At 43.6% G+C, this 24,580-nt stretch overlaps 2 protein-coding genes across 11 annotated transcripts in view; one reads left to right on the top strand and one right to left on the bottom strand.

The window, feature by feature from the left end:
* The window catches only part of AARS1 (alanyl-tRNA synthetase 1), a 59,509-nt gene that overhangs the window by 27,406 nt on the left and 7,523 nt on the right, over window positions 1–24,580 (bottom strand). For 2 of the 7 annotated variants that reach the window (XM_059876625.1, XM_059876627.1), the window contains exon 2: window positions 5,141–5,332. The exons of 3 other annotated variants lie outside the window; for them this stretch is intronic. The gene's annotated coding sequence lies outside the window, so the exon portion shown is untranslated. Of the gene's footprint in view, window positions 1–1,780; window positions 1,870–5,140; window positions 5,333–24,580 lie in introns of those variants that run through there. 2 more of the 7 variants (XM_059876624.1, XM_059876628.1) reach the window with 2 other exon arrangements.
* DDX19B (DEAD (Asp-Glu-Ala-As) box polypeptide 19B) lies at window positions 887–23,668 on the top strand. 4 transcript variants are annotated; one of them, NM_001046230.1, is given in 12 exon segments: window positions 2,064–2,148; window positions 13,581–13,629; window positions 14,480–14,533; window positions 15,754–15,889; window positions 16,166–16,258; window positions 18,376–18,478; window positions 19,043–19,157; window positions 20,727–20,904; window positions 21,280–21,517; window positions 22,319–22,481; window positions 22,924–23,115; window positions 23,375–23,668. In NM_001046230.1, coding segments are annotated over 12 exon segments (1,455 nt in total). In that variant the 5' UTR covers window positions 2,064–2,076; the 3' UTR covers window positions 23,437–23,668.

Genomic DNA, 24,580 nt, shown 5'->3' with positions numbered 1-24,580 from the left:
TGCAGCATGCCAGGCTTCCCTGTACCTCACCAACTCCTGGAGCTTGCTCAAACTCTTGTCTATCGAATCAGTGATGCCTTCCAACCATCTCATCATCCTCTGTCATCCCCTTCTCCTGCCTTCAGTCTTTCCCAGCATCATCTCCAGTATTAACCTACATCATCTTGTATATCTAAATACAAGAGTATAAAATTGTGCTGGTCATCCCTAAAGATATGTTAGGAGAACACAAGTTTGCATGCCCAATGCACAGTGAGGCCAAACAACTCAAAACGTGGGAATTTAGAGCAGGGAAAGGTTTACTGCAGGGGCAAGCATGGAGAACAGGTAGATGGTGCTCAAAAACCCCAAACTCCCTGATGGTCTGGGGGAGTTTTTTATGACAAAATTTGGGGTGAGGGCTGCAGGGTGTGTGACTCCCTTCTGATTGGTTGGTGGTGAGGTAACAGGGTGGTGCTCCAAGAATCTTATGCCCAGCCTGAAGTTGGGGAGATGGGTGGGCAGGGGAGGGACTTAGTTCCTGCCAGAGAACTCAAAGATTCTGTATGCATAGTCCTTGAGGAGGAACCAGGACCTTACCCCAAAACTGCACTATTGTTTCTAGACTGCTTTTATCTTGTTTCCACAGTCCCTCCCTTCCCTGATTAGCAAATGTTTGAATCCACCCTTTGGAATTCAGGGAGGGTCAAGGACGCTAAATGAAGCCTAGTTCCTACAAAGGCTTGTGTGCCCAGGATGGCCCCACAGATTCCTGTTTGGTCTCAATATTACAGAAAAATTTTATCCTTTTTGTCAGGGGAAACATTGACTGAAACCACCCACCCTGGCCAGGCACTGTAGTAACCATTTGAGTGAGTATTTTATGACAGGAGGTCCTGTTAAGGACCAGGGAACTAACAAGCCCCCACCAACTGGAAGAATTCAGAAAAGGTCAAAAGCAGACACCACGTGTCCTACCACCTCCCAGAATCCTTCTTGCTGGCATCCATCTTGGCTGAATAATGCCTGCACATCCAGAAAGGACTCTAAGACAGAATTAGTGGCCAAAGACAAACCGGAAAGTAATCCCATCACCATAAAACCTGAGACTTGGCAGAGCAGTTCTTCTGGGTTCGCATCCCCTGCTCCCCACCTGGGCACCCATTCCCAATAAAGTCTCTTACTTCATAAGCACATGGGTCTCCTCAGACAATTCATTTCTGAGTGTTAGACAAGATCCCCCTTTCCAGCCCTAGAAGTCCCCCTTCCTGTAACATTTTTGTGTAAAAGAGAATACTACTGGGGCTTCCTAGGTGGTTCAGTGGTAAAGAATCCGCCTGTAATGCAGGAGACCCGTGTTCAATCCCTGGGTCAGGAAGAGCCCCTGGAGAAGGAAATGGCAACCCACTCCAGAATTTTTGCTTGGGAAATCCCATGGACAGAGGAGCCTGGTGGGCAGCAGTCCAAGGGGTTGCAGTAGAACCAGTCAGTTGACTTAGCAACTAAACAACAAACACAGATAGAAGGTCAAGCTCAAAAGCTATTAAAAAGTCACTTAACTTGACAGTAAAGTATTAATAACCATCTTCACACCTAACATCTATTAAGCATTTAGCATGGAGAAGGCAGTGGCACCCCACTCCAGCACTCTTGGCTGGAGAAGCCCATGGATAGAGGAGCCTGGTAGGCTGCAGTCCATGGGGTCGCTCGCTAAGACTCGGACACGACTGAGCGACTTCACTTTCCCTTTTCACTTTCATGCATTGGAGAAGGAAATGGCAACCCACTCCAGTGTTCTCACCTGAAGAATCCCAGGGACGGCGGAGCCTGGTGGGCTGCCATTTATGGGGTCCCACAGAGTCGGACAGGACTGAAGTGACTCAGCAATAGCAGACACTGAATCTCACAACCCCCTTACAAAGAGTTACTTCATTACCTGCTAGTAACAGCAGAGGAACCTTAGGCACCCAGGTGCGCAGGCGCAACGCTTGCTGCCCCCTCCTCTGATTGGCTGGTGGGACCGGCTTCCATGCATCAGCCAATGAGGCTCTGGCTGTGAGCGGCAGTTGGCAGGGGTAACCGCCATGCTTAGCGGCGATGGCCGGGGCTGCTGGCCGGGTACGCGGCCGCGCCTTAGGGCGCTTTCGGCTCGCTCTGCCTGTGCGCGATGTGAGTATCTCTGAGCGTAGGTGTGAGAGCCTCTTTCCCATATTTAGGTGTCTTCTTCTCCCGACCCCCCACGGGGGCGGGGAACAGGAATAATAACAGCCGGTATTTAATCAAACGTTCGCCACAGACCAGGCACTGGGCAGAACGCTCTTAACCTTGTGATGTTGAATCCTCGAACCGTGATATGGGTGTTTACCATGATTTCAGAGGAGGCAGGATGCAGGCGATTGAATTTAAAATCCCTGGATTCCTCGCTCCATCTCCTACTTTGGAAACTAGTTGCCTTCTTAGCAGGAGTCTCACACTGTGCAGGTGTTGAAGGTGGGCATAGGAAAGTCTAGATTCCTGAGGCTTGCTAAGTTTGTTTTTAAGAAAAATCTATACACACTAAAAGCATTTATGGGGAAGATAAGCACTAAAATTCAGGAGATTGTCTCTTGGGATGGCAATGCAGGGGATTCATTTGAATCTTAACTGTTGTCTGTTACAGAATTCCCTTTCCTGTTTGTCTGAAATACAATTTTAAAAGGAAAACACGCACATGAAAAATAACTTTCAGAGGATGCCAGCCCAGACTTTAGAGCCTCTCAGTTGAAGCAGCCACTGATACCACTTTTGTGTGTGTATTATACATTTTCTATAGTATGTACAAGCATATTTGTGTTTGTTTGCACAAGTGAATTCTATTGTATACAGCCCTGCACCTTTGATGATTTACCTTTAAACTCATTAAACTTAAAGGTTCTTTAACCACTTTTACTCCTGTGATCAATATAATTTGGCAAAAGAGTCCCAGGGTTGCTTCTCACATAATGAGATGTAGATCATGGCCTGCCATATGCATATTTACTTTTTTCTTCCTGCACATCCTCATCTGCAGGGTCCAAAAGAATCTTCTCCAAATTAACTGTAAAACGTGTCGGAGAAAAAGAATCCTGGCAAGAAGAGGACAGCAGGAACTGATTTACCCTTTTCGAAACATTTTTACTTACACTTTACAAGTAAAATTCCACATAGAGCCCACTATTATTTGAAATTAATTTGTTGTGGTGCATGAGTGGCAAAGTGGGAGAAGTAGGGATTCATTTCTCAGGTTTCAGAGAAATTGCCCAGCTTCCTTCTAGTGAAGTAACAAGGAAAGAGATCTTGTTTGATCCCAGTTAAACTGTCACACTTAATCCTTATTATCCTTTTCTTCTTATTTTACCTCTTCTTAAAGCCCAATATACACATTTTTATTCCTTTTCAAAAATGCTCCCAATCATAGAATGCTTATGTGAGAGAGCTGGGATTCTAGCCCAGACAAAGCTAACTCTAAAAGTCACACCAGAATGGGGTGTTCCCTCGAATGAATTCATTTGCTCATTAAGCTGCTCCACGCGGGTCCGTTTTCATCAGCCTCCTACCAACTTCATCGCTGATTCTTGTCATCATTCCAGAACTGTTTTCGTTCCACAAACCTACTTGCTCTTTGTCTCTGATATTTTACCTGGAACACATTTCCCCAGCATCCTCGTTGAGTATTTTTCAAGGTTCAGTTCAGTTCAGTCACTCAGTCCGACTCTTTGAGACCCCATGAATCGCAGCACGCCAGGCCTCCCTGTCCATCACCAACTCCCGGAGTTCACTCAGACTCACGTCCATCGAGTCGGTGATGCCATCCAGCCATCTCAACCTCTGTCGTCCCCTTCTCCTCCTGCCCCCAATCCCTCCCAGCATCAGAGTCTTTTCCAATGAGTCAACTCTTTGCATGAGGTGGCCAAAGTATTGGAGTTTCAGCTTTAGCATCATTCCTTCCAAAGAAATCCCAGGGCTGATCTCCTTCAGAATGGACTGGTTGGATCTCTTAGCAGTCCAAGGGACTCTCAAGAGTCTTTTCCAACACCACAGTTCAAAAGCATCAATTCTTTGGCGCTCAGCTTTCTTCACAGTCCAACTCTCACATCCATACATGACCACTGGAAAAACCATAGCCTTGACTAGAGGGACCTTTGTTGGCAAAGTAATGTCTCTGCGTTTCAATATGCTATTTAGGTTGGTCAGAACTTTCCTTTCAAGGAGTAAGCGTCTTTTAATTTCATGGCTGCAGTCACCATCTGAAGTGATTTTGGTTAGATTCCTGTAAGTGCTGTTGCCACATAAGTCTGTGGGACAAAATTTTAAGCAAACGGTGTTTGAGACAGCTGATTCCTAATACGTTAGCTAACACCTGGACATTAAAAATTTACCAACCCGAAAAGCGAAGGAAAAAAAATATGCTTGCTTCAAATTCATTTTGCTCACTCTCCGTAATGGTTTTGTGTACTGGTACATTCAATGTATATGAGCATCTTCTATGTCACTGTGCTGGGGGAAAATGTGGTTTTGCTCTTCGGTTGGAGAGCCAGTTGACAGGAGCTTAGGCATTTTAAGATACTACCTTAGTCTACGGTTCTGGACGTTGGATAAGAAACTTAAGATCAATGAAGAGGTGGAGGTTTAAAGGCGACAAAAACCGCAGCCCAAAGAAGGCGAGGGTTCGGCGGACCGGCGCGGACTCTGACGTCACTTGGGCGCGCCGCTTCCGGTCCCCAGCTCCGGAGCGAGTGACTTCCCCCTCCCCTGGGTTGGAGTCGCCCCGGATTGCTGATCGCGCCGCACAAGCTGCCTCGTTCGCCAGCCCTTGCGTCCCAGCCTGTGCCCGTGACCATGGCCACCGACTCGTGGGCCCTGGCTGTGGACGAGCAGGAAGCGGCTGCCGAGTCGGTGAGTTGGTTTCAGCCGTGAAAGGGTCAGGGGGCCAGTTTTGGCCGGGGATCGGATCCTGGAAAAAGTCACTCCCTGGGTTGGTCCGAATCGGGGTGGGGTGCGTGTGGGGATAGAGCCTGGACCCTGAGCTGGCTTTGTTTCCCCACCCGCCAGCCTCCCCCGGGTTACGTAAGCAGAGGTGAGCGCTTCCATCGGGAAAGAGCCAGCCGCCCCCCTGTCTTCCTGGAGTCAGGATTGCACTTACCGCCTTGAACTGTAGTAATCACCTATTTAGGTGTCATTTTCCACTTCCCCATTCTGAGCTGCTTGGGTCCAGGAACCATAGCTTACTCATGTTTGTGTGCTTCCTCAGCTTGCTCATTGATGATGAATGATCCACTCTGTGGGCCCGGCAGTCAGTAAATCCTCTCGTGATCAGCTTAACTTTGTTGTGGGCCTGACACACAGTAAGCAAGATATATGTTAAACGGTACTGTGTAGAATTAATTTTTCCCGCCTAAACATTCGCATTATGATAGTGCTTTGAACCCGCTTTTTTGGTACCTGAGTTCAGTTCTGTTGCTCAGTCGTGTCCGACTCTTTGCGACCCCATGAATTGCAACACTCCATCACCAATTCCCGGAGTTCACTCAAACTCAGGTCCATTGAGTCGGTGATGCCATCCAGCCATCTCATCCTCTGTCGTCCCCTTCTTCTCTTGCCCCCAATCCCTCCCAGCATCAGAGTCTTTTCCAATGAGTCAACTCTTCCCATGAGGTGGCCAAAGTACTGGAGTTTCAGCTTTAGCATCATTCCTTCCAAAGAAATCCCAGGACTGATCTCCTTCAGAATGGACTGCTTGGATCTCCTTGCAGTCCAAGGGACTCTCAAGAGTCTTCTCCAACACCACAGTTCAAAAGCATCAATTCTTCGGCGCTCATCTTTCTTCACAGTCCAACTCTCACATCCATACATGACCACTGGAAAAACCATAGCCTTGACTAGACGGACCTTTGTTGGCAAAGTAATATCTCTGCTTTTTAATATGCTATCTAGGTTGTCTGTGAATTTCTGGAGAACAAAGACTTAGTATTTTTTTATAAGTGATAAAGTTTCATATGCACCTAAGGAGTCAGTTTTTTCCTCCCCAAAGAAAACTGCTGTTTCTCTTGACATTGATCTACGATATTGACCTCCTTGTTCCCTGAATTACATGCTTGCTTTGCTACTTATTCAGTTTTCTGTTTTAGGTGTTTATTGATTTTGACACTGGTCCATCCTCCTTTTCCCACCACAGAAGCACACCTTCCTATTCCTCATCTTCCACTGTGATTTTAGTTAGATCAGTTTCCTGTATTTATATTAATAACTAAAATATTTTTCCTATAGAACTTTTTCCTTGGAATTTATGTTTTTGTTTTGTGCTTATCACCAGTTCAACCCCAGGCTCTTTGCTAATCGTCTGTTTATCTCAAGATGTCCCCACACACCAAGTATTCTTTCAGTTTCATTTCTCCAAGGTCTTGTAGCCTGTTTTGAACTGTACTAATTGCCCCAATTTGTTTTAGGGGCTGGAGGGAAACAGGGCAAATTTCTCTTTGCCCTCATTCAGGGGACTTGCCCCTCTTCTCTTGTACTGGATCCTTTCATTTCTTCATCCCCCTCTACTTCTTTCTTGATTTGGTGGAGTCATATATCAGTTTTCTGAAGGTGTATAGGAAGTTAATTTTTTAAGATACTGCCTTTCTGAAATTAGCTTATTTTGCCCTATCACTTGAATAATAGTATTGCTGGGTGTAGCATTAATTGTAGGTTGGAAATTATTTTCCTGCCAATTAAAAAAAATTTTTTTTTAATTTATGTCTGTGCTGGGTCTTTATTGCTGCTTAGGCTTTTCTCTAGTTGTGATGTGTGGGCTTCTCACCACCACGGTTTCTCTTACCGCAGAGCTTGGGCTCTAGGGTGTGTGGGCTTCAGTAACTGCGGTTTGCGGGTTCAGGAGTTGCAGCTCCCAGGCTCGGGTTCTAGAGCACAGGCTCAGTAGCTGTGGTCCCCGGGCTCAGTCACTCCATGACATGTGGGATCTTCCCAGATCAGGGATTCAACTTATGTCTCCTGCACTGGCAGACAGATTGTTTACCACTGAGCCACTAGAGAAGCCCCACCTGCCAAATTTTAAAGACATTGTTCTACTGCCTTCTGGATTTCTGTATTTGTTGTTGAGATGTCTGAGACCATCCTGATTACTGATGTGACCCCCTTTTCCCTTTATAAGCTTGAAGAATCTTCTGTTTGTCTCCAGTCATCAGAAAATTCATGATAATGTGTCTTGATATGGGTTTATTTTCATTCATTTTATTAGGCATGGGGTGGGAACTTCATTCTGAAAACTCTTGCCCTTGTGTTATGGGAAGTTTTCTTGGAATTTTTCATTGTTGATTTCTTCTCCTTTGTTTTTATTTTCATTCCCTCATTTCAGACTCTTATTAGCTGAATGTTGAATCTCATTAATTTTTAAAATTTTTAAAGTCAAGTTTATTGTGATATAAAGTAAAATTCACCTTGTGCTACAGTTCTGTGAATTTTGGCAGAGGCACACAGTCCTGTCACTACCACCACAATCAAGATATGGAGCGTTTCCACCACTCTAAAAAGTTCCCCCAAACTTTTCTTGCATTCACTTTCTTGTCTCTACCCTGCTCTGGCAACTGCGGATCTGTTTTCTGTCATTTTACTTATACCTTTTCCAAAACGTAGTGTAAATGGTATTATACAGTATGCAAACCTTTTGAAAAATCTGGCTTTCAGTAGTTTGATCTTTTTTTATTTCTGGGTAGTATTCCATATATGCGTGTACAACAGCTTGCTTAACCTTCTGTTGATGAACATTTGGGTATTTTCTAGTTTGAGGGTATTTATGAATAAAGCTGTTATATACATTAGGATATACAGGTTTCGGTATGGACTTATGTATGCATTTCTCTTTGGTTCAGTTCAGTCACTCAGTCATGTCCGACACTTTGCAACCCCATGAATCGCAGCACGCCAGGCCTCCGTGTCCATCACCAACTCCCGGAGTTCACTCAAACCCACGTTCTCTTCTGTAGATATCTAGTGAAGTGAAGTGAAGCTCACGCAGTCGTGTCCGACTTTTTGCGACCCCATGGACTGTAGTCTACCACACTCCTCTGTCCGTGGGATTCTCCAGGCAAGAATACTGGAATGGGTTGCCATTTCCTTCTCCAGGAGATCTTCCCAACCCAGGGATCGAACCCAGGTCTCCAGCATTGCAGGCAGACACTTTACCATCTGAGCCACCAGGGAAGCTCTAGTAGATAACTAGTAGTGTGATTTGTTGGGTTATATGTTAAGTGTATGTTTAACTTTGTAAGTTATATACCAAATTGTTTTCCAAAGGGCTGTAGCATTTTGTATTACCATCAGCAACATGTGAGAGCTCTAGCTGCTTCACATTCTCAGCAGGACAGCATGGCCAGTTTTTCCCTCCATTCTAATAGGTGTATAGTGATATCTTATGAGGTTTTAAGTTACATTTCCCTACTGACTGCAAGGAGATCCAACCAGTCCATCCTAAAGGAAATCAGTCCTGAATATTCACTGAAAGGAATGATGTTGAAGCTAAAACTCTAATACTTTGGACACCTGATGAGAAGAGCTGACTCATTTGAAAAGACCCTGATGTTGGGAAAGATTGAAGGCAGGAGAAGGGGACAACAGAGGATGAGATGGTTGGATGGCATCACCGGCTCAATGGACATGAATTTGAATAAACTCTGGGAGTTGATAATGGACTGGGAAGCCTGGTGTGCTGCAGTCCATGGGGTCCCAAAGAGTCAGACACGACTGAGCGACTGAACTGAATTGAATGACTAGTGATGTTGAGTGTCTTTTTATGTGCTTTGCCACCTGTATAACTTCTTGAAGTGGTTTTCAAATCTTTTGCCAATTAAAAAAAAACTGATGATTTAAAAAAAATGATTGTTTTATTATTGAGTTGGGAGAATTCTTCATGTATTCTGGATATAAGTCCTTTATCAAATATGTCATTTGCATAAATATTCTCCCTGACTGAAACTTAACATTTCAATTTTCTTAACAGTACTTTTTGAAGAACAGACACTTTCAATTTTGGCTAATTCTAACTTGTCAATTTTTTCATGATTAGTTCTTTCTGTGTTCTAAGAAACAGACCTCACCCAAGTCCACGAAGTTTTTCACCTGTATTTTCTTCTAGAAGATTTATGGCTTTAAATGTCACATTTATGACTATAATCCATTTTGAGTTGATTTTTTATGTAGTAGGAAGATTGGATCAACATTACCAGTCAATTTTAGAACATTTTCATCATCCCAAACCCCCTATTTCTCCTCAGCGCAGCCCTTTGTAGCCACTAATCTGTTTTCTGTCTCTTTAGATCTGCCTATTCAGGACGTCGCATATAAATGGAATCCCATCATACGTGCTCTTCTGTGGCTGGCTTCTTTCACAGAGCACATTTTCAGGGTTCATCCATGTTACGGCATATATCAATACTTCATTAATTTTTGTTGCCAAGTGATGATATATAGATATGCCACATTTTATTTATCTATTCATTGGTGTCCACTGATGGGCATTTGAATTATTTCTACTTTTTAGCTATTATGAATAATGTTGGTACAATCATCATGTACAAGTTTTTGTATGAACATACATTTTCAATTCACTTGGGTATCTATCTAAAAGTGGTATTGCTGGATTATATAGTAACTCTGTGTTTAAGTTTTGAAGAACTGCTATACTGTTTTCCAAAGTGACCGCATCATTGTATCATCTTTATTGTTTTTTTTTTTTGAGATTAGTATCACCTATGAGAGGCTCTATTGTGTAGAAGTTAAGACCTAAGACTTTGTAACCAGACAGACTTGGATTTGTACTCTGGGTCCCTCACTTATTAGTTATATGAGTTCTGGCAAATTACTGAACTTTCTGTGCTTCAGTTCCCACATCTGTTAAATGGGGATAAACAGAGTACCACCTCATTAATTTTCAGGCATGCCTGAAATAAGTGCTGTGTAAGTAGTAGCTATTATTATGGTTGTAGTTTTCTATAATTCAGTTTCTTTGCAGGAATCTTTTAAATTACTAGTTCATGTTGTAGAGATTAGCTGAACCTGGATAAGTTTTGTAAATTTACTTCATCATGCACAGGTGAATTATAATAGATCCCAATATTCTAAAATTGAACAAAAGAGTAAAGACAGCTGTCTCCTTCTGTTTTGTGGAACTCCCACTGAGCACCTCCACAGGAATGGCATGCTGCAGGTGGCTGTGACATGTACAGTGCACGGCTGTTGTTTAGGCGCTAAATCGTGTCCAACTCTCTGCAATCCCAGCACCGTAGCCCGCCGGGCTTCTTTGTCCATGGGATTTTTTCAGGCAAGAACACTGGAGTGGGTTGCCATTTCCTCCTCCAGGGGATCTTCCTGACCCAGGGATTGAACCCATGTCTCCTGCAGTGACAGGCAGATTTCTTACCACCGAGCCACAAAGGAAGCCCTTGTATTTTAAATATTCCTCTAGCTCCATTTTTTACTCATTTAAAAAAATATTAGATCCTGTTTATGTTTACTTCCTCGTCCCTCTTTGTTCTTCTTGTTTCTTGGGAAATTTCAATTCAGAGGAGGGCAAAGGGAGCAGCAGACTCTGAGGAGTAAGCCTCTGAAGTCTCCTTCTTCACTACTGTGCACAAAGCATTCCTTATTCAGTATAACTCCCTTACCAGTAAATCTTCCTTCTGCTGTGTCAAGAATCCTCTCTTGGGACTTCCCTGGTGGTCCAGTGGTTGGGACTCTGCACTTCAAATGAGCAGGGCACAGGTTCAATTCCTGGTTGGGGAACTAGGATCCCTCATGCTGCAAGGCATGGCTAAAAAAAAGCAAACAATCCTTTCTCAAGTAGCTTTTGAATAAAATGCAGTGTATAACTTACAGTTTCCAATTATTTTTACATATCTTAAAAACTAAAATATTAACTAAAGGCATTAAAAATGTAGATATTATAAGGTGGGTATTTTGACTTTTGGTTAATGTTTCTGGATTGCAGAGTGGTGTTGAATGAAGTTGCAAGAGAAACTGGGTTCTCCTTTTGGTCCAAGTAAGCAAAGCAATGGCATCCCACTCCAGTACTCTTGCCTGGAAAATCCCATGGACAGAGGAGCCTGGTAGGCTGCAGTCCATGGGGTTGCTAAGAGTCGGACACGACTGAGTGACTTCCCTTTCACTTTTCACTTTCATGCATTGGAGAAGGAAATGGCAACCCACTCCAGTGTTCTTGCCTGGAGAATCCCAGGGATGGGAGAGCCTGGTGGGCTGCCGTGTATGGGGTCGCACAGAGTCAGACACAACTGATGCGACTTAGCAGCAGCAAGCAAAGCAAAGGAAGAAATCTGAAGTAACTGAATTTAATCATAAGTTTCAGCGTTCAGTTCACTGACACTACAGTGGATGATGCAAACTTCATGGTCCTGGTGCTTTTGCTGTATAGGCTTTGAGATTGCTACCACCAAGTGAGGGCCAGAGTGTTTTCAGAATCTGCTGGAACCTCTCCAAGAATTCTGATACACTGTAATCAGAACATCTCTTGGTTTCATTTACATTGTTGCAATATATAGAGAAAGTTGATAGCATTTTATTTAACTACTTTATTTACTCTGTTAGCTTCAATTTTAACAGTATACCAACAAAAGAATAGGTTGTCCTTTTATCATTGAGTATTAAAGGATATTTCTGACATATATATCAACCTGTCACTTATTTTAGGTAACAGTTATCTCCCTGGGAGTACTATTAACCCTGCTCTTGTAAATATTGCCAGTAAGTCTGTCTGTCTGTTTTTTTTTTTTTTTTTAACAGCCTTAAATATTAGGCTTAAACTAGGTTCATTGGCAGGATGTGGAAGAGTATTTCAGTGATGACTAGAATATATTAAGCACCTACTACATATATGGGGCTTCCCAGGTGGCTCAGTGGTAAAGAATTTGCCTGACAAGCAGGAGACCTGGGTTCGATCTCTGGGTTGGGAAGATCCCCTGGAGAAGGGACTGGCTACTCACTCCAGTATTCTGGCCTGGAGAATTCCATGGGCAGTCCATGGGGTTGCAGAGAGTCAGACACGACTGAGTGGCTTTCACTTTATATATCATATACTCATTATCTATCAGTGTGCTCTGTGTCCTTCAGAATTAATGAAGCATTGTTACTGCTTTATAGTGGTTTCCTTATTTGCCAATTTCCCTTCTTGCCAGCCTCTCCAGTGTCTTCCCCCCTTCTTCCTCTTCCCTCCACCCCAAGACCAAAGTAGACAGACAGACACCAGAAACTCTCTTTATAGTTTCCATCAATAGAAGTGAAGTTCCTCCATTCCCAGCTAACCACTCATTAAAAGCTTTTTCATTCCTCTCTCCACTTAAAAAACAGAAATGAACCTCAAGACATAGAAAACCTATGCAGGTGTTGCTTTAAGAAGCAGCCATTTGGTAATGGTGATTTTCATTCTTTTTCCCTTCTCTCCATGATGTCTTAAGCCCTAGTTTTAATATTTTGACTAGAGCATCTGCTCTGTCCTTGATCCACAGGTAAACTAAAAACAGAAATACCCCTGACTTTATGTTCTGTTCTAATCTTTCCTTTTTTTTTCTTTTGGCTTTATTGAGGTGTAATTGACAAATTTTTATAATAATAGGGGAGATAAGTCCTTCTAGGATATCCCTAACAGTGTTTGGTCAAAGTCCTACTAAATCTTTCTTTAAAATGCCTTTCCTCTGTCCCCTTCCTTTCTGTTCCACTTGATCCTGTTCTGTACCTTGACTGCAGTGTGCCATGGTGCTGTAGGCTGTTCCCGACTTACATACCAGACATCCAGCACAAGGCAGCCTGGACGAGAGGCTGCACTGCAGCCTGCTGTGGCCGTGGGGCCTGAACCAGCCTGTAGCCTAACTGATCCGCGCCCCAGATGCTTTTCATCACAGACCTCCCACCTCAGTGTTCTCTGTTTGAAGAATGACTGCATTTTCCAGTATCTCTTTAAATTTTCTTGTTTGAAAAATGAGAGTGACAACTCACATGGTATTCTATTGAGAGATTGTGAGAAGGTGTGTAATCAGTGCATTAAGCAAACTCACAAACTATAATTATTTCTAGGGATTGCAGTTAGGAAGTGTGGATTTTGAGCTGTTGTGTAACCATTTTTTTCTACTGCTGTTGCTAACTCGTGTCCAGCTCTGAAACCCCATGGACTGTAGCACACCGAGCTTCCCTGTCCTTCACTGTCTCCCAGAGTTTGCTGAAATTCATGTCCATTGTATCGGTGATGCTGTCCACCCATCTCATCCTCTGGCACCCGCTTTTCCTTTTGCCCTCGATCTTTGCCAGCACCAGGGTCTTTTCCAGTGGCTCTTTGCATCAGGTGACCAAAATGCAGGAGCTTCGGCTTCAGTACTGCTGTACTTGTGGGATATTTTGTTTATTCTCTAACGTTTAGTAAACAAAAGGAGCCCAGCAGAATGGCCTAATGAATATGGCCTAATGAATAATAGGTCACGAGAGTGGTTGATTTCTTCCCAGCTTCACTGGGGGAGGCAATATTGACGCAAAATCTTTTAAGTGATTATCCTGACACTTCTCCCCCCATATTCTCCACTTAGTTGAGCAACTTGCATCTTAAGGAAGAGAAAATCAAACCAGATGCCAATGGTGAGTGACTAAATGCTATTTTGAAAACAAAAAATGATTTCCTTTAGTATTTGTTTTACTATAACTGGAAAAAAAAATTATATACGTACCAGACAGGAGGCAGGCAGATACTGGGAGTTCTTTGATTTGGGAATCAACAAACTGGATTGTTTTGTTATGCTTCATATAAATATGAGGATACCTAATTGGCTTATAAATTATTAAATATATCACTAACCATGAAAATATACTGTCAATGATTATTCGTTTTTTAAAATATTCCTGAATTTGAGATGAGATAGACAAAGTATGAACAACCTGAGGGCTAACCTGTTGTAATTATTCTGAAACCATATCTACAAAATCTAAGATGTCCATTGAATTTTTGTTCATGTATTTAAAGTTGTAAGGGAGAAATTGTAACATTTACCTTACTCAGATCTTTTTCTGTATATCTTTATATAACTACAACACTGAATATATGTTTCTATTAACGGTTTATACACATAGACTCCTAATGGCACTGTGGTGTATATATTGATGAACTATGATCTGCATAGGTATTCCTCTGTTGAACATCAAGGTCATGTAATCATCATTCTATAACATTTGAGAAATATTGATGCTGTGAGGGATTGTTTTTGAGGTACAGTGAGAGGACTTGGACTAGGAAAGAACTGAAAGTAAGCATCAGTTTTCATACCTTTGTGTATATAGTAACATAAAATGTTTTTATCTGTGGCTTGGTTTCCTCATTTATTTTTTTGCTCCCCAGGCCTTTACATTTCTAGTGTCTCATAGAACTTGAACTGTCTCAGCTCTTGGGTATGGGATGTGATTTTGAATGACGGCCGCTTTGTGTCTGATAAAGGTGCTGTTGTCAAGACCAATGCTAATGCAGAGAAGGCTGATGAAGAGGAGAAAGGTAACCTAGCCTAGAGTTATGTATACGTGGAGTTCTACAGTCTGAGAGAATGGAGTGTTAGGAGGTTTCATTCTTGCACCGTGACTTGGCTAGAGTTTAATGGAAGTCACAGTGCTAGTGTTCTCTCCTAACTCAGTCGGTAAACCTGTCTGTAATGCAGGGGACCCAGGTTCTATTCTTGGGTCGGGAAGATCTCCAGGAGAAGGAAATGGCAACCCACTCCAGTATTCTTGCCTGAAGAATCCCATGGACAGAGGAGCCTGGCAGGCTACAGTCCCTGGGGTCACAAAGTCAGACACGACTTAGCGACTAAACCACCACCACCACAGTGCTAGTAAAAATTCAATATAGTCATTGGTAAAGGGATTCTAGGAGGTTTATACCGACCTGCCAATGGACTTCCCTGGTGGCTCAGACAGTAAAGCGTCTGCCGCATTATAGCGGGAGCCCAGGGTTCAGTGCCTGGGTTGGGAAGATCTGGAGAAGGAAATGGCAACCCATTCCAGTATTCTTGCCTGGAGAATCCCATAGATAGAGGAACCTGGTAGGCTACAGTCCATGAGGTCACAAAGAGTCGGACACGACTGAGCGACTTCACTTTCTTTCTTTCTTTCTAAAGGGATTCTACTTCTTTACATTTTAGAGAAATTTTACTTTGAACAGATGATAAACTTCAACAGCAGCAGGAAGTATTCCCTGAATAATTACCTTGTACAGGTCTTTATAAAAGAAATTTTAACTTGCATCTCCATTTTCTAATAAAATTATATTTGATGATATTTTGACAATTTAACATAAATAACAAAATGCAAACAGCTTACCCGATATCAAGATACAGACTTTGCCAATTTGGTTTTTTCCCCCCCATTATTGTGATGGGGTTTTGAAACTCATCATTTTAAAATTTATATTGGGTAAATATTGGAGAGTAAATGTTTGGGTTTTGAAAGGAGGAATCAGTAACTTCAAGAAAGGATAGTTGTTAGGAATAGAGTTCTGGAGAAGAATATGAGGCCCTAACAGATGATATGAGTATCATAAACTTTGCTTTTAATAAACTATTTTAATTATACTTATAAATCAGAACTAAACTCTACCTTGAATTAGGAGTCCCAGTACAAATACATGTTATTGCTTAAAATACTAATGGCAGCTGAATTCAGAGGAGATCATGCTGGATTTCATGGATGTCTAAAAATCTTCATGCTTTTTTCCTACAGAGGACAGAGCCGCCCAGTCCTTACTCAACAAGCTGATCAGAAGCAACCTTGTCGATAACACCAACCAAGTGGAGGTCCTGCAGCGGGACCCCAACTCCCCGCTCTACTCAGTCAAGTCCTTCGAGGAGCTTCGGCTGTGAGTACTTTCTGACTCTCCCCTTTGTGTTTAACTAGAAATTTTAGGCCTGTTAACATGTATTTTTTCATCACTACAGAACATTTTTAGCTAATACAAGTTTAATAAAAGAATTTAGCTGCTTTGGGTTAGTAAGTAAAATTTCCTGGTAATTTGTAAAAGCTTTAGCTACACACATGCATCGTGCCCTATTCACAGTTTTAGTACTGTTAGCTAGATACTTGGCTGCTTTGTTCAACCAGAGACTGTGATTTTCATTTTAAACTGTTTTTCTAGGAAACCACAGCTTCTCCAAGGAGTCTATGCCATGGGCTTCAACCGTCCATCCAAGATTCAAGAGAATGCATTGCCTTTAATGCTTGCTGAGCCGTATGTGTCCTGATGCCCCTCTATCCCATTTGTTACTTTTTCACTTTCATTATTAAAAAATATATATATACATATACATGTTCATTTTAGAAAAGTTAGAAAACAATGAAAAATGATAAAAGAAAAAATGTTATCTCCCTCCCCTCCACACTATTAATATTTGGAGTAGAGACTTCTAGATGTTTTTCTATGTAAACTTGGATTTGTATAATTTTGCTGAAAGGAACCATATAAAATGGTTACTTTTTTTTGATATGATAATTATATAATATTTCTATGTTGGTAAATACATGTACATTTATACCATTTATATACACCATGATTTCATTATATGGGTAAGTAAAATATATGTGTTAAATGTAGATGACAGAAACTAAACAGGGATTGAGGTGATCAGAACAGTACCATTGCTAACATTGTTTTCTGGGCAGTGCTGCTCACACTTTCAGAGGCGTGTGAAACTCATGGGACTTTATTAAAATGCAGATTCTGGTCTCAGTGAGTCTGAGGTGGGGACTGAGGCTCACCATTTCTAAGACGCTTCCCAGTGTTGCTGGTGCTGCTGGAGTCAGATCACACTTTGAGGAACAGGGTTCTAGAACATAAGGAACTTTTTATAAAAATTGACCCCTACATTACATATGATTTTAAAATTGCATAAAATCCTAAATCCTGAAAACCCCTTTCCCTATTTGTCTGAAAACAGATACTGAAGGTCTGTATTCTCTAGAAGTTTTTTATGTTCTGTGTCACAATAGTGATATTTTTTCAAGATGGTTAATGTCTTTTTTTTTAATAACATTTTAAGCATACTTAAAAATGAATAAATGGAATATTTATTATACTGTTTCTAATTGCCACTTGTATTTATGGATCTTGATGCTTTCATATATGCTCACTGTTAGACTGTCAATGTTAGAAGAGCTCTGAGAATTTTCTAATACTTGTCCTTCATTAACTTATTTATTGAGGACTTGGTTTGTGACACATACTATACTAGGAACTTAGATACATTAGTGAACCAAGCAGATGAAAATTCTTGCCCACAAGGAGTTTACATTCTAGTTTGGAGTATAGATTTATTTTTATTTAAATATATAGTATGTTTAAAGGTGATAGATTGTAAATATAATTAATGCCACTGAATTGTATACTTTAAAATGGCAAATTTTATGTTATATATTTTACCACAATTTAAAAAAAATCATTAAAGTCATATACCAAAAAGATTGACTTATATACTTTAAATGGATGAACAGCATGGTACATGAATTACATCTCAATAAAGCTCTCTTTTAAAAAGGTGCTAAGTGCTAAGAAGAAAAATAAACAGAGCATGATAGGAGGGGATTGGGAAGACCAAGATTGCAGTTTTACCCCCAGTGTTTTATTATGGAAGTTTTCAGACATACAACAAAGTTGAAAGGCTTTTATAGTGAACACCTATATATGCCCCTCCTAGATTCTTTCACTGACAGTTCCCTATGCTTTATCATGTATCGGCCCACCAGTACCTCTTGTTTTTTAAGGCATTTCAAAGTAAGTTGCAACTTTAAATCACATAGTTAGGGTGGAATCTCATTAAATAGGTGATATCTGAGCAGAGACTTGAAGGAGAAGAGAGTTGGCATGCTGTCACAGGGACAGCCGTCCCAGGCAGTGTCTGGCTGCTGCAGAAGCCCAAGGACGAGAGTGCGGCTGCTATGTTCTGAGCAGCTCTGGGGCAGCTGCGGTGGTGGAGCCGAGTGAGGGAGCTGGCAGCAGATGAGAACGGAGAGCTAGCGGGGAGCCTCATCAGGTGGGACCTTGTAGGGCATTATAAGAATTTTAACTTTTACTCTGAATGAAATATGGAGTGAATGGGGGAGGTTTTTGAGCAGAAAAGAAGAATCACTCACTGCTACGTCAAGAGTAGATAAAAGATAAGAAGTGCTTCAAATTCCACCATAAAATCTTCTATCTGTGAAGCAAGCATATGTACTCTACTACAGAAGCCAAGGCCGCCTCCTGTCAAGCAAGCTGAGATACTCATTATTTAATTAAGCTTTATTCTTCATTTTTATTCACTGAAAGAATACATGAGATTTCAACTCCTAACAGTCTGTGTTCTTGTGCAGCCCACAGAACTTGATTGCCCAGTCACAGTCTGGTACTGGTAAAACAGCTGCCTTTGTGTTGGCCATGCTCAGCCAAGTAGAACCAGCCAACAGACACCCCCAGGTAAGGGCTTGGCGAAGCTGAGTTTTCTAACTCTTAACTAGAAGGGAAATGCCATTTGATGAATTAAAAGATGAGCTATGTATTACTTTTTACATCAACTGGAACCCCTTAAGTTGAGCACAAATAACATGGTTGATCTTCCAATAACATAAAAAATCCTTTTTCCTTTCCAAAGATATGCCAGTCCTAGGATAGTGCTTACAGGCTATGCTCCTTTAGCTGTAAGAAAAAGCTCCTTAATCTCTATCATCCATTACGAAGTTCTGAGAACCTTCTGAGTGAGAGAAAAGGAAGGTTATCTCCAGCTGGGATTTCAGATCCCTGCTCACATATGGTTTTTGGTACTCCAGTGGCCAAAAAGCTGTTCTCAAGTGTCTACCCAGCCAGAGTTCTGACCCCTGAGAATTGTACTTCTGACTTTGCAGCTTCAACAGTCAAATGGTGTGCACTCTGTATATTCTTCCCTTCAGCCTCAGCTGGAGGAATCGTTAAGTCCTAATAGTAATTCCCCACTGCATAACAGTGAGTGTCTTGAATTCTCTCTCTGCACTCTTTCCCTACCAGTGTCTGTGCCTCTCCCCAACATATGAGCTTGCCCTTCAAACGGGAAAAGTGATTGAGCAGATGGGCAAATTTTACCCTGAACTGAAGCTAGCTTATGCTGTTCGTGGCAATAAGTGTGAGTATGAATATGTGATCCTAGTTAATTAAGGTAATAACTTTTTATTTTGAAAGTCCAAAAACATATGCAATAGTTGAAATTTATAATAAACACATGTGCCTTCCACCTAGATCTGAAAAGTTAACATTTTGCCATATTTGCTTTATGTGTATTATGTGTATTTTGAGGGGGGTGGTGAATCATTTGAAGGTAAATTGTAGGGGACTTCCCTGGTGATTGGAGAAGGCAATGGCACCCCACTCCAGTACTCTTGCCTGGAAAATCCCATGGACAAGAGGAGCCTGGTAGGCTCCAGTCCATGGCGTCGCTAAGAGTTGGGCATGACTGAGCGACTTCACTTTCACTTTTCACTTTAATGCATTGGAGAAGGAAATGGCAACCCACTCCAGTATTCTTGCCTGGAGAATCCCAGGGACAGAGGAGCCTAGTGGGCTGCAGTCTATGGGGTCGCACAGAGTCGGACACGACTGAAGCGACTTAGCAGTAGCAGTAGCAGTCCCTGATGATCCAGTGGCTAAGACTCTGAGCTCCCAAAACAAGAGGCGTAGGTTCAATCCCTGGTCAGGGAACTAGATCCCACAAACCGCAACTAAGTCTGCATGCCACAACTGAAGATCCCACATGCCACAGCTTTAAAAAAAAGGTCCCACATGCCACAACTAAAAAGATCCTCTGTGTCAGTGCAGCCAAATATTTTTAAAACGAAAGAAGACTGTAGACATCGTGACTCTTTATTTCAAAGTAATTTAGTATGCATTTCATAGTAAGAGCATTCTTCACCATACCGACAATACCCATATCACAACCAACAAAATTACGGATTCTCTGATAACTAGCATCTTTTCCATTTTAATTTCCCCCCTAATTGTTCCAGAAGTGTTTATGGTTTTTTTGTTGAACCAAGACTGAGTCAGTATATATGCATCACATTTGGTTGTTGTATCTCTTTAGTTTCTTGCAGTCTAGAATACTCCCTTCACATCCTCACCCCCACCCCCCCCCAACTATGTTACATTTGACATTTTGAGCAGACCAGTTGCTTATAAAATGTTACAAATTCTAGATTTGTTTAATAGCCTAATTTTTAAAATGTCACTATTGGAGTAAAAATGTTCTAGAATGTTCATAGCAATTAACTCTGGGAGATATTTTTATTATTTTCTTTCTCCACTCTACTTTTGCTTGTTTCACAACAAACTAACTTTGAAAAAGTCTACTTGTGGGGAAATGAAAACCCAGGCTAGGCAGAATAATGTTGACAGAGAAGAAATACAGGTATGAAATCCTTGAAAGAGGTTGATGATTATAGAGAATGTAAAAGAATACTACTGAAGAGGTTTTCATCTCACGGTTCATGCCTTTACCGAATCTTACCAGCATTACTGTCTGTTTTTTGTGTGTATGTCCCTCAAATACTATAGTGCTATCCTGACCTTGCCTTAAAATATTAATGCAAACATCAAAACAATTGCTTTAAAATACATCATAGCTTTAAAATTGCTTGGAGTGTGAACCTGGCTTTGCCATGGAAATACCCACGAAACAAAACACATTTTGTCTCCACAGTGGAAAGAGGTCAGAAAATCAGTGAGCACATTGTCATTGGCACCCCGGGGACCGTTCTGGACTGGTGCTCCAAGCTCAAGTTCATCGACCCCAAGAAGATCAAGGTGTTTGTCCTGGACGAGGCTGACGTGATGATAGCCACTCAGGGCCACCAAGATCAAAGCATCCGCATCCAGAGGTAGGGCCTCAAGCCAGGAGGGCCTTCTCGGCTCCCGACCTGCAGTTCCTGCTCCTGTTCCCTCACACTCCCCTTCTTGCCCCTGCCAGGCTCTTCGCAGCTCTCAGGGGCTTTTGTTTGATGGGCCATTTATTTCCATGTCAGCGCTGAGCACGCCCCCTGCCCGGGTTAAGGAGGGAGACTCAGGGACTCTCTGTCAGCCGTCCCTGCCCCACGTCTGCTCCCCCTTCCTCCCCACAGCTGCTCCCTGCTGCCCCTTCCTGGGGACACAGTTCCTGGGGACACAGGTCATCAGGCCTGGGGAGGCTGTGCCCTGGTCCTTCCAGGGAAAGCCCGGGTCAGGGTCATGCTGGACACCTGGGCCTCCCCTTGCAGGATGCTGCCCAGGAACTGCCAGATGCTGCTTTTCTCTGCCACCTTTGAAGACTCTGTCTGGAAATTTGCCCAGAAAGTGGTGCCCGACCCGAACATCATCAAACTGAAGCGTGAGGAGGAGACACTGGACACCATCAAGCAGTATTACGTACTGTGCAACAGCAGAGACGAGAAGTTCCAGGCCTTGTGTAATATCTACGGGGCCATCACCATTGCTCAAGCCATGATCTTCTGCCATGTGAGTAGCAGCAGCAGCAGGAGGAGGCAGTGTCCTGTGGGGGTGGGGGGCCCCCTGGAGGATGTGGCCCCGCTCCTCCCAGTCAGTCAGCTCCACTTATTGCCGGGGACTATGTTAACTGCCTGTGGCTGGAAAGGAAATAAATCACTCCCAGGACCTAGTCTCTCAGGTTGTAATGAGTTGTAAGGGGAAGACTGAAGACCTACCCTTCTCTGGTCCCTACTTAGAGATTACTTGGGGGGAAAAATTCCAAATACCTTCCAGTGAAATAATTTTAAAATATTAAGAATGTAGACTATTTCAGAATGAAGACCTTTGGCTCAAACCACAATAACACTAAGATCACTGACGTGTCCAACTCTGTGCGACCCCATAGACGGCAGCCCACCAGGCCCCGCCGTCCCTGGGATTCTCCAGGCAAGAACACTGGAGTGGGTTGCCATTTCCTCCTCCAGTACATGAAAGTGAAAAGTGAAAGTGAAGTTGCTCAGTCGTGTCTGACTTAGCGACCCCATGGACTGCAGGCTACCAGGCTCCTCCATCCATGGCAGGAGGAGCATTTTCATTTCCTCCGTCTATTTTCTAGGCAAGAGTACTGGAGTAGCCTTCTCCGCTGACATATTTTATCCCCCCACAATCATATGGTTAAAAAATATTCAGAAACTTTAAGCCCATCTTGCTGACTGAACTCAGTAGAGCGTTCATGTGTGTTAATAGCAAAAAAGCCACTTTTCTGCAGGTGTCATTTCTTTTTTTTTTTTTACAGGGATCTTCATTTTAAAACAATTCTTTTCACTCCAGACCCGCAAAACAGCTAGCTGGCTGGCCGCGGAGCTCTCAAAAGAAGGCCACCAGGTGGCTCTGCTGAGCGGTGAAATGGTGGTGGAGCAGAGGGCTGCAGTGATTGAGCGCTTCCGAGAGGGCAAAGAGAAGGTTCTGGTCACCACCAACGTGTGTGCCCGCGGTGAGCAGAGACTGGGTCCTGGCCCACCAGGCTCGGGGCAGCAGAGAGATCCTCATGTGTGGGAGCCTGTGATGGTTTGGGGGAGATGCTGTTTTGTGGGCCAGCCTGTGGGGCTCCCTCAGCGGAGGAGAAAGTCCACAGAAGCCGGGAGTCCTGGCTGGTGGCCGAGGACGGCGCCTGCTCTTGTGGCCCCAGTGCCGCATCAGCTGCTTCTCCAGATCCTCGGATCCAGCAGAGGCTGTCTGACTGATGCTGGAATTCGGCCAGCACCGGGACGGTCCCGTCCTCTCCCTCTGGGTTCTGCCACCTGCCCGTGTCCCAACCCCAGAGCTGGCCTGTCGCAGACCCTGCCTTCCGCTTGAGCTTGGTGAGGGTGGGCCTGACTGGGCGGCGGCGATTTCTGTCTCCCGTTCTCACTCCCGTCCAACTTTCCCTCACGCAGGTATCGATGTGGAACAGGTGTCTGTCGTCATCAACTTTGACCTCCCCGTGGACAAGGACGGGAACCCGGACAATGAGACCTACCTGCACCGGATCGGGCGCACCGGCCGCTTTGGCAAGCGGGGCCTGGCCGTGAACATGGTGGACAGCAAGCACAGCATGAACATCCTAAACAGAATCCAGGAGCATTTCAGTGAGTCCCGGGAGAGCACCCTACTGGGGCCAGGTCGCGGGGGCGGGCGGGGAGCCAGCCCCGAGAGGCCCTTCCCCAAAACAGGTTCTCCCCGCACCCGGAGCGCTCGGGCCCGTGTGCCCGTCCAGTCCCGGGCGTCTCGGGGGCTCAGGGAGGCCTGCGGCGGGGCTGGCATGTCTTAGGGAGCCCTGGGTCCTCCCCGCCTGCTGCCCCTGTGATCTGTGTGGGGCTCTCTCTGAACCCACCTCTCTCCCCTCAGATAAGAAAATAGAAAGACTGGACACGGATGACTTGGACGAGATTGAGAAAATAGCCAACTGAGAAGCTCCTGCAGTCGCTGTGCCGGCCCCGCCCGGGACACGAGTGCTTCCACGGCGCAGCCTGACCGTCCCGCGAGGATGACGGCACGAGTAGACAAACTGCCTACCTCATCTGAAATTACGTTTGGACTTGACAAAAATTGTGCAAATGATGGGGGAAGGTAGAAAAAAAAAATTGTTTACACAACTTTTGAAGATTAGGCGTGAATACACAGAAATTTACCTTTTGGAAATTCTGTCTGTTTTTTGGCTAGTGTTTTCCCCATCATAAACCATAATCCAGATGTTGTGGCTAGTCGTTTGCTGAGTCTCAGTGGCAGCCCAGCCTGTTGTCTGCTTAGAAGTGTTGAGGCCAGACTCCAGCCCTTATAGAAATGACAGAGTTGAGGTAAAGAGCAGAGAGACCAAGTAGGTTAGTTTGTAAGCTAGTTACCATGTTTGGCGTGTGGTGTGAGGCAGCAGAGGAGACGTGTGAGTTGCTGCTTTGAATTTGGGTTGGGACAGCTCATTTGAGTGTTCTAAGCCCCTACTGTCTGATGGCTTCAGCAGGAAGGGATTTGCTAAGCATGACCCAAAATGCCAACCTGGCATCTTCGGTGTATACAAGTCTGTTGCAGACCATGGCCTATTCTCAGCAGCTACGATCTGTGTAGAATGCACATCTGATAACTGACGGATCCCTTGCCTGTGCTTGAACAGTCCTTTGGAGAAGCCATCGTGAAGAACTAGTGGTAGTCCTAGCTTGCCACACAGCCTGACCTTTCAGCATCTTTTTTACATCCCTAGAATCACCTTGACCTCTTAGCAGCTCTAAGCAAGTAATAGGTAATCTGGTTTGAAGAAACAGTGAACATTGTGTTTCAAGTTGCTAACGGCCAGGCTTAAGGCAGGTCCACAAGTGACCAGCAACAGTCACAAATGCTTGCTTCGCCTCTAGATCGCAGAAAGCAAGTTTGTTTAAATCAGAGCTGGGGAATGGTTTCAGAAAATTTACCATCTTGATTATAAATGAATTCCGAGTGTCTGTGTCCATGGTGCTCAGCACACGAAACAGGAGCAACTGAGAGACCCAGTGGACTCAGCCATTTATCTCTCTTAAGGCCTCTGCTCCATCCTCACTTGGCATCTCATGCATAAGTCAAGAG

Source organism: Bos taurus, chromosome 18 (assembly GCF_002263795.3).
Source record: "Bos taurus isolate L1 Dominette 01449 registration number 42190680 breed Hereford chromosome 18, ARS-UCD2.0, whole genome shotgun sequence".
Lineage (NCBI taxonomy): Eukaryota > Metazoa > Chordata > Mammalia > Artiodactyla > Bovidae > Bos > Bos taurus.
The sequence above is the reverse complement of the archived record's forward strand: the minus strand, read 5'-3'. Positions and strand labels throughout refer to the sequence as shown.

Excerpts from the sequence above, each read along its gene's own strand:
- DDX19B (XM_059876712.1), top strand. The coding sequence starts at position 4,611 with ATGAAGAGGTGGAGGTTTAAAGGCGACAAAAACCGCAGCCCAAAGAAG. Across the intron at positions 15,890-16,165 it reads TCCTTCGAGGAGCTTCGGCT|GAAACCACAGCTTCTCCAAG; the intron begins GTGAGTACTTTC and ends CTGTTTTTCTAG. Across the intron at positions 23,116-23,374 it reads CAGAATCCAGGAGCATTTCA|ATAAGAAAATAGAAAGACTG; the intron begins GTGAGTCCCGGG and ends CTCTCCCCTCAG.